This window comes from Meriones unguiculatus, chromosome 21 (assembly GCF_030254825.1).
Source record: "Meriones unguiculatus strain TT.TT164.6M chromosome 21, Bangor_MerUng_6.1, whole genome shotgun sequence".
In the NCBI taxonomy this organism is placed as follows: domain Eukaryota; kingdom Metazoa; phylum Chordata; class Mammalia; order Rodentia; family Muridae; genus Meriones; species Meriones unguiculatus.
In genome coordinates, this window is record NC_083368.1 from 20,308,159 (window position 1) to 20,324,924 (window position 16,766).

The following is a 16,766-nucleotide window of genomic DNA, read 5'->3' on the forward strand; positions in this document are numbered from 1 at the left end:
CCGGCTTGATTACTGAATTTTTTAAGGTTCTTATAATACTTTAATAAACATATTGGACAGAGTTTTTCTTCTTTTCTCATTTGATTGATTTCTGTACTCATTGATACTGCTGATTTGACATTTATGGCCTAGGATTCTAAAGAAACACCCTAAGCAAAAGTTCCCTTTGCAAGTGGTTTCTGTGCTGCTCTGTATTTAGGCTTATTTGTCTGATTGACCTGCCTTTGATAATTTTATGAGACGTTATTTTAACCCTGTAAAAAATTTTTATTAGAGAGCTATTTGTTGAATATAGTCATGATTTTCTATATTTTGATAATTTATGTGTATACTTGACAAAATATTTGGATTGGTTTTTTTCTTGAAAAATTGAGTCATACATTAGAATAAGGTATTCAAACTACAGCTTTTATCTTTTACATTTTGGATGTGATGTACATATATCAAGATAACCTAAGCTGTTGGGCAACCCTTTTTCTCTTCTGTTATTCCTAAGTAAAATACTTTTAGACAATGAGATTTTTCAAGAATTATATTTTCTGAGGCCATATTTAAACCCTGATTTCACTTTCAAACATAATTACTAGGCCTCATTTTCTCCCTGGGCATAAGATATTTTTAAACATTTCAAGGATTTTTATAGTCAGTATCTCAATGAGATGTAAAAAAACAGCCACACTCTAAAAATTTCACACCAAGCTAAACAATTACTTTAGACATTATTAGGATGCTAAGTGATATCTTCCGTGTTTTGTACATACTCAAAAAAAAAAAAAAAGGCATGGAAACTGAGGGAGTGAATGATCTCCAGAGCATGCATTCTCCAAGGGGTGTTAGAGCATACTGAGGTGGATAATGAGCTGTCTTCATGGAAACATGCCAGGGATGCATGCTGAAGCCCACAGACCTGAATCAGAGCTGTTACTAAGAAACACTCCTTTCTGTAGTGCTTTGAGTGTCCAGAATTCCAACCTAGCAATCCAACCAGCTGTTCAGAGTGTCTCATTAGTAACTTGGAGGAAAGGAGGTCTAGCTCTGCTTTTTCCTCCTTCGTGGCTACAACGTTATATATTTTAGCTTACATCAAAAATGATAATGTATTTTTGGAAGAGATAAGTTAAAAAAAATCCAAGTAAAATTATTAAGATATTTCTTAAGTTCTTAAACTAGAAGCTATAATATTGTACTCTAAATAGTATCCAAATACAACATTTTGTAATTGGAATTATTAAAAAAATACCCAAGTTGATATAGGTATTTAATTAAGCTTAAAATAATTTCAATCTATATTAACAAATTCTTTAATAAGATTTTTTTGTGGAATATATAATTTTCCTCTCCTGAGATGTTCTATCTTCTTATTTCCATTTATCTGCTTTAGCAAGATTCAATTTAAATAAAATGTAAATTATAGAACTTATTTAATATTGCCAAGCAGGCACTTTAAATTTTTTTTATCAATTTTAATATCAATATCAATTTTAATGTGTTCTAACTAATTTATCCAAATAACACCTTAATAAAAACAATTAACAAGGTTTATTTTTATAGTGAGTCTTTGAAATCCAGTGTGGATTTTACACACATCTGATAATCATCAACATTTGCATTCTGGTACCCAGTGGCTGCTCTATTGGATAGCGTAGATCTGCCTAGTCTGATGGTTTCCTTTGACAGCTGGGTCTGGGCATAGTCTTGTGATAACTTCTTTATTCATTAATATCTGTCTTTGGTTTGCAAGCACACAGACCCACAGCCGTGAGGCTTGCTCTCTGTCCTGAACACATGTGAATGCAGGTGAGCTAGTTATGGTGAGGATCGCACAGTGAAAAACTGATACCGCTCAGGCGAATGACTGCTTAGAGAAGGAGGTAGACGTGTGTGTGGAGAACTGTGAGTTCTGAATACTTGCCAGAGGAATCCGTTCGAAAACTGGTCCTGGGTGGCACTTGTTCTGGATGGGAAAATGGGGAATTAAAGTTGAAATTCATTTATGGCATTTAAAAGTCATCTTCATTTTCTTTTGGTTGATACTGTAACTCCCACAACCCAAACCTTGTGCTCAAGTTTAATCTCTTTTTGTTCGTTGTTTCTAAAATCCATGGAAGTTGGTGATAGATTTACTTGCCTATGTGTAAATACATATGTTCATGTATTTTCATCCATGAAAATAATAAGATCTGGTTCTTTATCAGCATGAAAAATGTCATTTCCAAATATTATTAGATTTTTATATTTTACAATAAGAATATTTATTTGGAAGTATGTAAACTAGGAACCCAAAATCTGCATAAGAAGAGTCCTTCAAAACCATCTAATTTTTTTAAAAACCATCTACTTTCTTTTAAATAAAATGCTAAGATGAAAATTGAAAATTTTAATCAATGATCATACTGATTTAACACCAGTCCAAATATTTTGAGATTCCTAATAATTCGGATAGCTGAAGTTGTGCCCAGGTAATTCAGTTAAACTTGTTTGTTCTAGCAACAGATAACCTGAGATAGCATGAGAATTATGACGTGGCCTACAATATGTCTAACATTCATTAACATCACCATGAAACACTACTTAAGTATAGGAATGTCCCACATTCACCCTGAAGATCCTGGTTCTCTGTAGTGGAATTATTTGGAGACCTTTCTCTCCTGGATTCAAAGTTATGAGGCGTAAACATGGATGCATGCAGGTCCACCCTTCGCCTTCAGAGGGGTGCTGGCAATATAGACTGTCTCTCTAACTATTGAGCATGCAGACGATGATGCCACTAAAGGGTCCCTGAGTTTTATGGTGCTTCCCAAAGCTGCTGCATCAAACCAGTGGGGGGGGGATGGGGACAGACGGGGACGCGAGGCTCTGTGAAGATCCACAAGTCCTTCCTTGTGCAGATGGCAAGCTGAGCTCCTTCAAAACCACAAGAGACTCCCGTAACTCACCCTGTGCTTTATCCCAGATAACTCTTCAACATCATTTTTAGGGGGCAAAGAAAAGCTTGCATGAAAATATCTTTTTGTTTTTAACTTGCTTGTAATTAAAACTCGCTATCCAAGAACGTGTTCTTCTTTTCCACCAGGACTGTGGAAACACCTGTATCCTTTTGTTGTTACAGTTCTTTCCTTCTCTCTCTTCGCCCTCCTTTCTGCCTTCCTTCTTTTATTTCTTCTTCCAGACAAGGAAGACTGTGTACCCCAGGCTGACGTCAAAGTCGGGATTTTCCTGCTTCGGCCTTTCTGGTGCTGAGTTCGGAGGCATGTGCTACCACTCCGGCTCACAATGGTGTCATTTCTTTCCTACGATCATCAGGTAGTCCTCACCTTCCTTTACAGTTCCAACCAAAGACACATTCCTACACTATTTTAGGGGTTTCATCTGAGGTGTGCAGAAGATACCTGTGTATAAACCGCTTGCCAATAAATACCCAGGAAAATGAGGATTATGTTAGGATGAGCTGAGATGCAGCCAAGACTGGTGGATGGTTCTGCCTTTATGATGAACTTAACATAGTTTATCATGTTCCCCCAAATTGCCTAAAAGTTACCACCAAATCATTCTAGGCCATAAGGCACACTGTTGATAAAATAATTGTAAAATTTTCTTGCAAAAAATTATCCTCCTCATGTTTAATATGTAAGTCAGCTTTAAGTTGGAATATGTTCTAGAACATTATTATCGCAGTCATGCAAATGATTATAAAGCTACGATATACAATCACATACGTGATTATTCTTTATTAAAATTTATAGAGGGGGCAACTTAAGAATAGTCAAGCAGACTAAGGATACTGCATTGTAGGACATCTCAGTGTTAGAGTACTGGGATTTTATGATAGAGCTGAACTATATGGACCGCTATAAACATAAATGTTTTATCAACACATTAAGAAATGTTACCATGGGAGCTTCAACCTGGAACTCAGTTCTTTCCCATAGTGAAAGAACTAGTCTTGTTCAGTGGCCCATGGGGATCATGCATGCCAGGTAAGCTCTGTAAAGGCAAATTCGTTTTCTGGCAGGATCATTTCTTTTTAAAGAGCCTTCATGTCTACTGTGGCTGTCTAGGAGCTGAGAAATGACCTGTCACCAGAAAGGTAGACCCATGTCAGGGATGGAAGATTTCTACCATCTAGACTCTTCTGCTAGTGTAAAATGGAGACTTTATGTTATCATAATCTCATGAGGACTTACTTGCCACTTAGCAATCAAATTCCATTTCCTGAAGCCCTGATGGTCTTATATTTATTCACAAAAGTACTTTTTGCACTAAAGAACTTTCAGGTGAAGACCGAGTTTTGAGTCTTGTTTTCACAATGTTTTTTGTCCTTCTACCCTTTATCTAATTTCAGAGGCACCAAGCTTTAAATTACTGGGTATAAAAAGTTCATAAATGATGACATTACATCTAATTCCCCAAACATAAGAAACTGCTGTATAGCATAAGTGTTTACTTTACTTGTCTATATTATTAGCTCATACTAAGGTAATTTCCAATTTTAAAAGGAAGCTGATAAAAATATAGATGTTATCATAGTCTTCTAGACAGCTTCCTAAAGATACCATTGTGGAAATTACAGTTCTGAACTAATCAAGGTCTGTTTCAGAAATGGCAAACACAGCTTTAATGGATTTATCGACCTCGTTTTCCAAAATGTTACAAAGGCAAAGTGATGTATTAGAACTAAATGACATTCCTCCCCCCCCCAGGTCAAATCATAAACATAAATCACACTACGGATAGAGTGATAAAAGGCAGAGAAAAGTTACATTTACAGTACAGTTGGGGGTATTAAAATCATAATGTGCTATATTTCCTCTCTTTTTAGGATTTTAATGTTAAGTCACAGGAAAGAGTGTCTGGACACTTTTAACATATCATTTTCTTTTAAGATTCCACTAGAATAAGATTGTGCTTTAAAGAAAACAGGTGAGAGAGAACTTAGCTAAGGTTGCTGTCCATGAAATTCAGGCTTGGGATCAGCCCCCATGTTCAGGGGCAGGTGTGCTCCTTGGATGGCAAGATGCGCTTTTCCCATTACTTAAATGTCTGCCTGCCTTGGTGCCATCCACACGTCTGTCCTTTCCAGTATGCAGTAGCAGGCACTGACTCATACGGAGAAGTGTCCTGGAGTCAGGCCAGCTCAAGGGGAGGACTCACACGGCCTCTGGGGCTCTCACTCTGAGCACAGGGGAAAGCCACCTCCTCCTGTGATGTGGCCACCCCAGCCTCACTTTCCTGAGTCTCTGGAAGTGTACTGGCATAGATGGTGACATTTCCTACGCCATCTTTCCAAATGGCTTTGTGGTTAGGATAGGCTGCAAACTCCATCCTGTGTTCACCAACACCACTGAAGGAGCAGCCAGGAGGCCAAGAGCTGGGGGATAGAAGTGCCTGTCTGTGAACAACATCAACTGTGCGTGCATTACACTGCGCGGGGCAACAGTTCAATAGCGAACAACAAAAAGGACGGAAGCCATAGTGTGAAAGACCCACTTGTCTACTTTTATCTGTTACAGACTATAATTTCAGTTTGGATGTGCTGCTGGAAAAAAAATTCTTTATCTCTCTCAGGCTTTGTGGGCACTTCTCATTGCAACTTTGCTAAGACCCTCATGCTTATTATGGTTTCTAATTCCTGGAAAGAAAGTCAATGATTTGAGCTGGAGAAATTCCAGAGGAATTTTTGTTTTAAAGATGCTGTGCCTTACGGGAGACAACTTCCTGAACAAAACACCAACAGCACAGGCTTTAAGAGCAATAATCAATAAATGGGTCTGCATGAAACTGAAAACCTGTAAAGTAAAAGACACTGTTGTGAGAATAACATGACAGCCTACAGGTTGGGAAAGGATCTTCACCAACCCTTTATCCGACAGAGGGCTAATATCCAGAATATATAAATAACTTAAGAAGTTAAACACCAACAAATCAAATAATCCAATTAAAAAATGGGGTACAGTGAGCTGGGCCTAGTGGTGCATGCCTGTAATACCAGCACTCTGGGAGACAGAGGCAGGTGGATCTCTGAGTTTGAGGCCAGCCTTGTCTACAAAGAGAGTCCAGGAGAGCCAGGGCTATACAGAGAAACCTTGTCTTGAAAAAGAAAACAAAACAAGCAAAACAAAACAAAAAAATGGGGTACACAGCTAAACAGAGAATTCTCAATAGAAGAATACTGAATGGCAGAGAAACATTTAAAGAAATGTTTAACATTCTTAGTCATCAGGGAGACGCAAATCAAAACAACCCTGAGACTTAGCATTACATCCATTACATCAGAATGGCTAAGATAAAAAACTCAAGTGACAACACATGCTGGAGGGATGTGGAGAAAGGGAAACCCTCCTCCATTGCTCATAGGACTGTAAACTTGTACAATCACTTTGGAAATCAATCTGGCGCTTTTTAAGAAAATTAGGAATAGTGCTACCTCAGGATCCAGCTATACCATTCCTAGGCATATATCCAAACTATGCTCAACTATACAACAAGGACATTTGCTCAACCATGTTCATAGCAGCTTTATTCATAATAGCCAGAATCTGAAAACAACCTCATTGGAGGAATGGATACAGAAACTGTGGTACATTTACACAATGGAATACTACTCAGCTATTAAGAGCAAGGAAATCATGAAATTTGCAGGCAAATGGTGGAAACTGAAAAAGATCTTGGGCTGGAGAGATGGCTCAGAGGTTCATGGCACTGGCTGTTCTACCATAAAGGTCCTGAGTTCAATTCCCAGCAACCACATGGTGGCTCATAACCATCCTGTGCCCTCTTCTGGCATGTAGGTGTACATGCAGGCAGAATAATGTATAAATAATTAATAAATCAATCTTTAAAAAAAAAAGATCTTCTTGAGTGAGGTAACCTAGAGCAGAGAGATACACACGGTATATACTCACTGGTAAGTGGATATTAGCCATGTAATATAGAATAAACACACTAAAATCTATACTCCTAAAGAAGCTAAACAACAAGGAAGACCCTAGGAAGATGCTCAATCCTCATTCAGAAGGACAAATGTGATAAACATTTGAAGCAGGAAAAGACAGGACAGGAGCCTACCACAGAGGGCCTCTGAAAGATCTCTGTTTGAGGCATCGAAGTAGAGGCTGAGACTCATAGCCAAACTTTGGGCAGATTGCAGGGAATCTTATGAAAGAAGGGGAGATAGAAAGACCTGGAGGGGACATGTGTTGGTGTCCAGGCCAACAGAGCCAAAACAAACAAACAAACAAACAAACAAACAAACAGCTGAGCCCTGGGTACCCTGCAGAGACTGATACCCCAACCAAGAACCATGTATGGACAGGACCTAAAATCCCGGTTATGTAGCCCATAGACTCAGTATTTAAGTGGGGTTCCTAGTAAGGGGAGCAAGTGCTTTCTCTGGCATGAACTCAGTGACAGGCTCTCTCATCACCTCCCCCTGGGGGGTAGGGTGCAGCCTTTCCAGGTCACAGAGGAAGACAATGCAATCAGTCCTGATGAGTCCTGAGACCCTGATGAGGCTAGGGTCAAATAGATGGGGAAGAGGAGCTCCCCTATCAGTGGCCAAGGGGAGGGACATAGAAGGAGAAGAGAGAAGGAAGGTGGTATTGGGAGGAAATGAGAGAGGGGTCCACAGCGGGGATACAAATTGAATAAATTGTAATAATGATAAAAAAAAAGATGCTGTGCCTTCGATTCATCAGACGGGCCTTGACACACTCATGATCATACTCCTGAGTGATGTCTGATCACGAGGGAGTGTGGATGCATTGAACCTCTTAGGTTGTTATTTATAATAAGTAAGGTTCAATGCAAAAAGAAAACAAGTTTGGCTAACTTCAGTCATAGTTCACTTCAGCTTCAAAGCAGAGACAGACAGTGACGGGAGAGTGTTAGTCTGTGAACATTTTTCTTCATTATTCTAGTTTGGATCCTCTTTTCTGCTTCAGCAGCATCGTGGAGAGCGCTCAGAAGATGTCCCTAGGACATTTCAATGCTGAAAAGGCTGGCTTTAGGAAGAATGAGGTAATAAGACAAGCGTCCTCTTCCTTCCTCAGTCATCAAGCTTAGAATGGCTCCAGCTTTCTGTTGTAAGACCCCGGAACGAGCTGCACTCATTTTCTTCACATCATATTGCCTTGCCTACTCACAGAAAGAGGAGATGTGGCTGGCATCTGTTTGTTGTTATCTAGATACAACCTTTCCTAGGGGCCAGAGACAGGCAAGATAAAGTTCCTTTCAGTGCAGTGATTATTGCTATGGTCAACTGGACCTAGCCTGTGTGATAAGAACATGAATGCTATCGCCTGATTCTATGTGAAACTTCCTAACCTAGTTTTTCTCCCTTTAAGTTTGCTGTGTTCTAGATCTGAACATATCTACAATTTCTAGGCACAGGGGCAGGGTGAGGGGGTTCACTGGAAACTTGGCTACCAAAGCAAGCCACCGCAAAAGTCTTCCTAGGACTAGTTAGAGATAAAACTTGTAGAGGCAAAAACTTGACTAACTGGAAAAAAAAATATTTTCTTAGTTTTAATGTTAAAGCATATTGCCCAGGATCTGTACATTAGAAAACACTTTTCTTAGCCATAATGGCTATTTCTTGAATAGATCATGTAATAAAGGGAAATTATGTAATTCATTGCTCAATTAAGGATGGTCTCTGGAGAATGACCAGGAAACTATTAATAATCGTAACAGGACAATCAAGACAAGGGTGTTCTAGGAACGTCTCAGGTGTAGTTAACCGGATGGTCCCACTGGTCACTGGATCATAAAAAACCATTTTCCGTTGGGGAGATGCTGGGTTGGAATAAGGAGAGCACCATACATAAAGAACATGTGGGGAGGGGTGAGATGGTAAAGGTTCTTTGGGAATAAGTTTTCCAGTTCCCTGTTAGAAATCTCATATATGGCCTAATGTTAGGGACGCCTGCCAACAGGATACTTGAGCTGTTCCTTTTGTGCTGGTAGAGAAAATTTCGGTCCTACCTTAATGAGGTTCATCAGAAAAGGGCAGAGAGGAAAGGGCATAATAACGTGTTATCCAAGGGAGACGGGGGGTTTGTGCACCAAAGTTGGAAAACTCCCGCATTTGTGGTTGTTTTTGCTGTACCACTAACATCCATTTATTCTCTGGTACTGCTGACTGTGTTCTGTAAAGCCATCTTGTTCAGAAATTGTTTCCCTGTGTTTTTCACCGTATTTTTCTAATAGGTAGACGCGAGTTCTTATGATTTTTCCTCTCTTGAGTGTCTCCCGGAGTTTTACATACACACTGAGTGCTTCATATATTCTTGTCGATTGATGTGGATCCTGGGAGAGCCACCTCTGGGCACTGTGCCTCCTGTTTTCAAGTCAAAGGCACCACCTGCTGACTGGGTGGAGGCCCCCCCCCCCCTTTCTTCCTGTCCTTTTCCTCTAGTCACCTCATCTTAAAACATCTCATGAGGTTCAGAGGTGGTCCTGGCTTCCTCTCAGGGTTTGCACCTGTCATGTTCTGTTTCATGTGGCTTCACTAGCCTATGGCTGTCTTTCTTTGTTTAAAATCACCCCCCCCCCAGGGAACACATCTTTATTAAGATGTCCTGTGCACGTACATTAAACTGTCAACTTAATCTAATTAGGAGTCAAATGAGGCATGGCAGCATTTACACCATTTGATAAATTTCCATCATTTACAGGGGGAATGGTGACTTGAATCCAAATAGTCCCTTACAATTTTACTGCACACAAACATTCTATAACTCTGTAGAGCCCAGGCTTGTAGGTGGAGGGGCATCTTTCTATTTTGGAAGGTGCAGCCCAGTTCAAGTGTGAAGAACAAAATCTTGGTAGCTTCTGGCAGGGCCGTAAAGGAGGGTACCAAGATCTATACCAAACCAGGGAAACTTCACGAGACTTTATGGATTAGAGTAGGACTTTATGCTGCACTTTCTCTGCTCTTGCCAATTTTGTTTTTTTTCCCAGGGACAGACTTACAGGCGGACAAATCAGTAGATCTAAACTTAAAGCCGTGGACACAATTCAAAGAAATATGCACAGAAGGCTTTTGCAAGCTAAACTGTAAATATGATCTTTGGTTCGGTTTTTATATACTTGCTGATCGTCGTGCTGAGGGTCCTGTTTGAAGGTGAGGCTTAGGCTGGGCTTTCCAATCACTAGTTAGTTAGGATTGCTATAGCTGTTTAGGAGGCTGAGGTGGGAGGTTGCCAGTTTGAAGCTAGCTTGGGCAATTTTGTGAGACTATCCAAATAAACCAAGAAAGAGATTACTCTAAAAATGCACATTTTTATACTTGGAAATGGGCAGTGGAGAAAGGCCCAAGGGCTGTTTGCTTGTTTGAAGGGGCTGGTGGGGCAGAGCAAGGAGCTGCTAGGGAGGAGCCCCATGGTGTGGAGCTGCCTAGTGAGCAAAGAGAGCCGACCATCCTCATTTGGCTCCTCCACCTTCAGGGGCCGCGTCTTTGTCTTTCTTACCTTCACACGACTTCTGTGTTTCATTCACACTCCACTGAGTGTTAGGAAATAACACAGGAGAAGGAAAGCGTAGGAAAGGAGGGCGTGAGCTTGCTCTCTTTGGGCTTCCTGCAAGGTGTGCCCTGAAAACATGCCCGTGACCTTGTACTGATGGGCACAGAGGGTGGGCTTTGCAGTGGTGTGGGCACAGGCTCTGGGGGAGGGGATAGTTGCAGAGGGATGAAATGCTCCCTGGGAAAGAGAAAGCCATGGGAGGTTAAGGTGGCTGCTTTGCTCAGGTCCAGTATGCTACAGCGGAAGGAGGAGAAGGGCCACCAGCAGAGAGGGGACTGCTGGTGCTAGTTGCAGGATTCCTTATTCTTTTAGGGTCGAATGGAGGTCATGTGTAACTCCTGTCCAGAACCTGAGGGCATGACTGTCTGAGACACCCTCAGACAGAGGATGCTGGAAACAGCACAAAGGTGGCCTCTGTCCTCAGTTGTCCAGCTTTGCATTGTTCTGGAAACTGCACACAGATAGAAGCAAATGACCAACAGAGGCATGAGACCGGGAGGAAGCAAGTCATTGAAGCCTCTGACTGCAGATAAGCAAGCCAAGGCCATGGGGCTGATCCTTTAGACCTGTGGTGTATTTTGGCCATCCAAGTAGGAACATCTACATTGTCTTCCTCCCTCATTTACACTTTGGTTTCTTTCCCCATTAAATTTGCTAGAGGAGGGCATACTGTTCATTTCCCCTGTCTTCCCACAGCACTGAGAGCAAAGCGAGTATTCAATAAACACTTGACTATTGGAACTGAAATGTAGTAAGGGCTGGGCTGGTATCTTTGCAGCTTTTTGTTGTTGCTGTGCTTTTCATCTTTGTGAACACCAGTACTCCAAATACACACCCTTCATTTTTCAGTTATAACTGCCCACTATGCTCTGAGTTCACCGTGGTAGATGACCCAAGTAGACAACCCTCTAAAGATACTTCTGTCATTTATCCAGACAGGGAAGAATAAAACCCAGTAGCTTGGAGGTAACTGATTACTTGAAAGTGTATGCATGTGCAGGCTCGCCTTGATGAAAGTGATTTCTCAGTGGCCTGCTGTCCTAACCACTTTATCCACCAAAACCACTTCCACGAAATATTACCTAGGATGGGGAAAACGTGTAATGTTTGCTTTTCCCTTTACCAGCTGGGTGTATAATTCTCAGCCCCCGAACTCATCAAAAGAGTAAGCCGATTCACGGTCCTCTGGGACCACACCTAACTGAGAGCTTCTCATTGACGCTGCCGCTGATGAAGTTGGAAACAGTCTGCCGGCGGTGGGGGGAGGTGGCTGAAGCAAAGGAGATCAGCCGAGTGTGAAGGGAAGCAAAGCCTTTTACACCGAGCTTGATCTCTCTATCGCATCTCAGAGCCTTATTACTCAGTGTCACATTTTATGCACCTGTGTCTTTTAGCTTCCATGGAGGAGGAGGTGACCTGTACAGTGTCAGGAAGGGAAACAACCAATGTACATTGGATATTAAAAGTCCAAATAACTCCAAAGGTCTTCAAATAGGGAGACAGGCACACCCACCCACCCATCCACCCCACCCCCATCCCCCACTGGCTTTAAGGTGAGGCTCAAATGCTCCTGAGGGCATGAAATGGCAGCAGGAGATTAAGGCCGAAATGATTGGCACCTGCTTCTGCCTGCTTTGGGGGCAGATTGATTCATGCCTCTTGTTTGGAGAAGACTTGCCTGAAATTTTATGTGACTCAAGGTCTGGACTTCTCCAATGACTGCCTTCAAGGCTCTAAGACAAAATTTAAGCTTTAGATTCCAGGTCCAGTTGGATGGATTACAAGTTCCGAACATGGCTTTATTTTAATTGGTGACTTTAAAGGTAAAACTAGCAACCCCATTCCATCCTCTTTTCTTCAGAGGCTTAGGGGCAAACATAGAAAATGCAATTGAAGCCCAAAAAATACTTTTAGAAGAAACAGGCTCTTTAAGTCAACGAGTACAAAAATTGATTAGATAGGAGGGCACTAATTTCTGTCGCACAGCAATGTGACTGCAGCTAATCATAATATATATTTAAAATTAGGTAAAAAACAAAACAAAACAAAACAGGATTTTAAATGTTCTTATAATAGTTATCCTTGCTTTGATATGCTAATCATCCTGATGGGATGATCATTCTACAATATATACATGTATGTAAATGTCACGCTGTAACTCACAAAGATAAAAGTATTCCCACTTAAGATGCAATTAAACGAAAGGGAAGCCAGGCTTTAAGGACAAGTACAGACCAGCTGTCTTACTCTGGAGATACCTTTGAGCCTCAGAAGGTAAAGTCATGCCAGATCATTCAGCCCCCATGGATCCCCCGGCTGGTGTAGGCCACTACCAACCCTTGCTTTACGTGGCTGTCACTTACGCCTACTTTCATAAATGGCTCTCGATTTCTCGTAGAGCTCATATGGGTCAGGCTTCCGTGGGTCAAAGGCCTCTGTTGAGTCGGGAAAGGAGCTCCTGTGAAGGGCAGGTGGGAAGGGCAGGTTCTGCGGTACGGCCGGAGCAGACAGACTTGTTTGAGGACTGCCTTGATTCTCCCACCGCTCCATCATCTGAAGGAGAAGGAGAACAGAAAACATGATGGTGACAGCTTCAGCCTGGCTATTGCCCCGTTACCATTTACAGAAGGCTTTCCTGCATTTGTGGACTTCTGTCCCTAAGAAGAATTTGGTACTCTATTTCTACGTAAGAATGTAACGCACAACCTTGCCACGTATTAGCTAGGAATTTTTGGCAAATGCTTCATTCCTCTGATTTTTTTCTTTATGAAATACAGCATGTATCCCAAGATAACTTACATGCAGAAAGAGGGTAATATTTGCTTTTTCCTAAGATGGTCCCGATTATACAAATTCTTTAAAACAGAAAATGAAGTAGTCTATGGATATTCATTTAACACCAAGTATATGCTGACCACCTCTTCTAGCTGAACATCCCATTTCTTTCCCTTCACTTTGTATGTTTAGGACCCTCTGGGATCAATGAGCTGCTTTCTTTTAGGAAGTCTCATTCACTGTGGGCGTGGTAATGCCCCCCAATCTCTGTTAGCACTATTGCTAACTATTTCCAAATTGGCCATGCATGATCCCTGGTACCTATCACAGCATAGGGACATCCACAAAGCTAGACCAGTGGCCTTTTAGCAGGAAGCCTGTTGTTATTGCTAGTTTCACCTTTATTCAACTAGTAGCCCTTCCTTCAGACTTGATTCCTGTCTCTCTCCTTTTAATGAGCAGGCAGTATTTGTAAAGTGGGGTGATGATAGCCTCTTGCCTCAGGCCTTGTCTGTGCCGGGTCAGTGTGGTTCTCGGGATCAAAGGATCACATTTCCATTAGGATGTGGGGGTCTGCTTACCTCACTCACTTTCACTTCCACTGATATTTCACTTCCATCCCCGACTCCCCAGCACTCTTTCCTGCCTCTGAAGATTTGCAGACCCCTTCTATCTCTCCTTCCACCTACATCCCCACCCTCATTTTACCTGGATACTGGATGCAGATAGACATCCCCTTTCCTAGGAGAGCTGGCCTAACCATTTGGGCGGTCCTACTCAACTTTGCTCCCTGACCTGCAGTTCCACCTACTACTCCCAGCTGTAAACAGAACTCCTATCTGTAGTAGGTATTCAGAAAGCATTCTCAGTGAGTTAAGGAACTCCTAATTAAAATAGGGACACCTAAAAAAAATTATACGGATATATAGCTTTTTGTTTCCTACTTCATTTTCTTGCTCTTGTATTTATACTGGGTATATTTTAGTCAGAATCCCAACTGCCATTCTTTTGAGTTATCAGTACTCATAAGGCTGGAAAACATGTAAGCGACCACATACATCTGTCCTTTCTAGATATGTTGTGGGTAGCAGCAATCATTCCTCTTGTTCATCCTTCCCACCTGGAACCGTGCAGAGGTTCATGTTGAAACTAAATAGAGAAAACTTGGGAATAAGTGGGTTGCTGACTTTTAATTCAGTTAAGACTGGATTTAAATTGTTTTCTGTATGGGATCCTGCCCAAGATTTCATTAGATGGTTTTTATAGCTAGCAAGAATGAGCTCAGCTGCCTCACATTAAATATAATCTCTAGAAGCACAGAGAGCCTGAGGTCCAGCAACAGATCTTGGTTAGAACCAACTTTTACTTCTAACAGGGGTATTTGTTTAAACTATAACACCTTGGGGACAAATCTTTTAAGTATCATAAAAACTGAAGCTAATTTTATGCTCACTGGGGCTCACTTCAACTTAATAAAGAGCCCTTAAAATGTATTTCAAACTTAATAGAAACATTGAGAAAGGAAGGAATTTTTCTTTTCATCCATAATGGTGACTTTGCTATGATGTACAAGGTCACAACTCAGTCTAAAGGCCCATCTTTCTGAAGTGATCCGTTTAATCGTTTTTAGGTGCCACATGAAGACATTCTAGCTGTGAGTGTCTCAGGTCTGTTTCCACACTTATGACGCTGAAAGCTAGCTGGGAGATGATGGCCGAGGCAGGTGGACTCCTGTGAGTTCCGGTTGACAGAATGAGTTCCAGAGCAGCCAAGGCTACAAAGAGATACCCCGTCTTGAAAAAGCAAAAACAAACAAACAAATAAAAAAGGTGCTAAAAGCTAATATGTAAGCACAATAGAAACATGGTGGAATATGGGTTAGCATCCTACTTGCCAACATGGGGCTTCAGGAAATGACCTTTTCCCCCCTACCTTTTGCTGTGCATTTTCTGACATTCACATGTGTTTTGCCTGTGTGCATATTACTCATGTATAACTACTGAAGGAACCGTGCTTCGGGTGAAATATTGGTATTTCTAAAAACAATCATAAAGCTACAGAACAAATAATGCTCTGGGCATTTTAGGGGAAAGTTTCTGTGGCAGATTGACAAATTCTACGGTTTCTATAGCCCAGAGAGTGGGGAATTAGTCAAGAGTCCAGGTCATGCCTAGTAAAGCATCTATAACTTTCTGCGATGACATTCATCAAACTTCAAGCCACTCTGTCAGGGTGCTTTCAAAACTGCAGAGGAGAAAAATCCCTTACTGCAGGAAAGTGAACTTCCTACCATGTAGTTCCTGGCCTGCTCTCTCCGAACAGCCTTACTTAGGCTTTCCAACCCTGGAGGCTATTTGAGAAAACCTTCACTCTGGGTTGGAGACATCTTATACCCAGGCTGGAAAGCCAGTTCTGTTGACCCCGCCTTAATTTCTGAGAGACCTTGGTTTCTGGAGTCCACGAATACCTTGAATCCAGATTTGTCCAGGGCCATGGGCCTTACTTATTGTACCTACTGTTTTCTGGCCAGAAGCTTGTCTCACAACTAGGCTAATTGGGGTTCTCCTGTCTCAGCAGTGACCATAACTGGGTTGACATCTGTAAACATCTTACTATGGCATGGAAATGAAGTAATTTTCCACCTGTGGGGAAAACTTTGCTGTCTTTGGACTAATAAATAGTTAATGAATAAATGAACGAATACCTGCCCCTGGGAAAGCCCCGCCTCTGGACTATGAGTGGATAAAGTGTACAGTCTTTATCCAGACAACAAACAGAGAAGCTCATTGTTGTGGTAATTGCTGTATCTCCAGCTTCTCACTCTTGGGTGTACATGGGGAATCGAGAGCTTAGGAATGAGATAGGTTTTTCCCCAACAAAATGTCATTCCTAGAATTTGTTTTCTTCCTTTGGAGGGCAGGATGAACACAACCTACCATTTTTTTTTTTTTTTACTTTTTAAAAATTTTCATTCTTTTAAATATTAATCACAGGTTATTTACTTTGTATCCCAGCTGTAGCTCCCTCCTTCATTCCCTCCCAATCCCACCCTCCCTTCCTCATCTCCTCCCTGTCTCTTTCCAAGTCCACTGCTAGGGGAGGTCCTCCTCCCCTTCCATCTGACCCTAGCTTATCACAACCTACCAATTCTAAACCTACTCCTGAACTATGTTAGGTGGGGCTGGGCGATGAGGGCTTTAGGCCTGATCCTATGCTTGTATGCTTGAAAGGTACACCTCGATCCTGCCACGTGAAGATAACGAGAATTCATTATGAGTAGCATCTTACTTGTTAGGTGAAGTTCCTCAGTGCTGCTCGGCTGAGCCCACTCGGGAGGCTAGATCTCAATTAGGATGTTTCCTCACTCTAAGTATGGCATCAGTTTTTCTTAGAAGATGGGGTCTGAACCCAGACAGGGTGGGGATGGTATATCCGTCTCAGCTAACCTTATAGCAAAGTGTATTCCTT

At 41.6% G+C, this 16,766-nt stretch overlaps 1 protein-coding gene across 10 annotated transcripts in view; it reads right to left on the reverse strand.

Moving 5' to 3' along the window:
- Magi2 (membrane associated guanylate kinase, WW and PDZ domain containing 2) overlaps nt 1-16,766 on the reverse strand; it is a 1,408,809-nt gene that overhangs the window by 154,665 nt on the left and 1,237,378 nt on the right. For 5 of the 10 annotated variants that reach the window (XM_060374140.1, XM_060374141.1, XM_060374149.1 and 2 more), the window contains 2 exons: nt 12,887-13,076; nt 1,913-1,954 (listed from right to left, as the gene is read on the reverse strand). In XM_060374140.1, coding sequence (XP_060230123.1) covers nt 1,913-1,954; nt 12,887-13,076 — 232 coding nt within the window. The remainder of the gene's footprint in view (nt 1-1,912; nt 1,955-12,886; nt 13,077-16,766) is intronic. The other 5 variants (XM_060374143.1, XM_060374144.1, XM_060374148.1 and 2 more) reach the window with 3 other exon arrangements.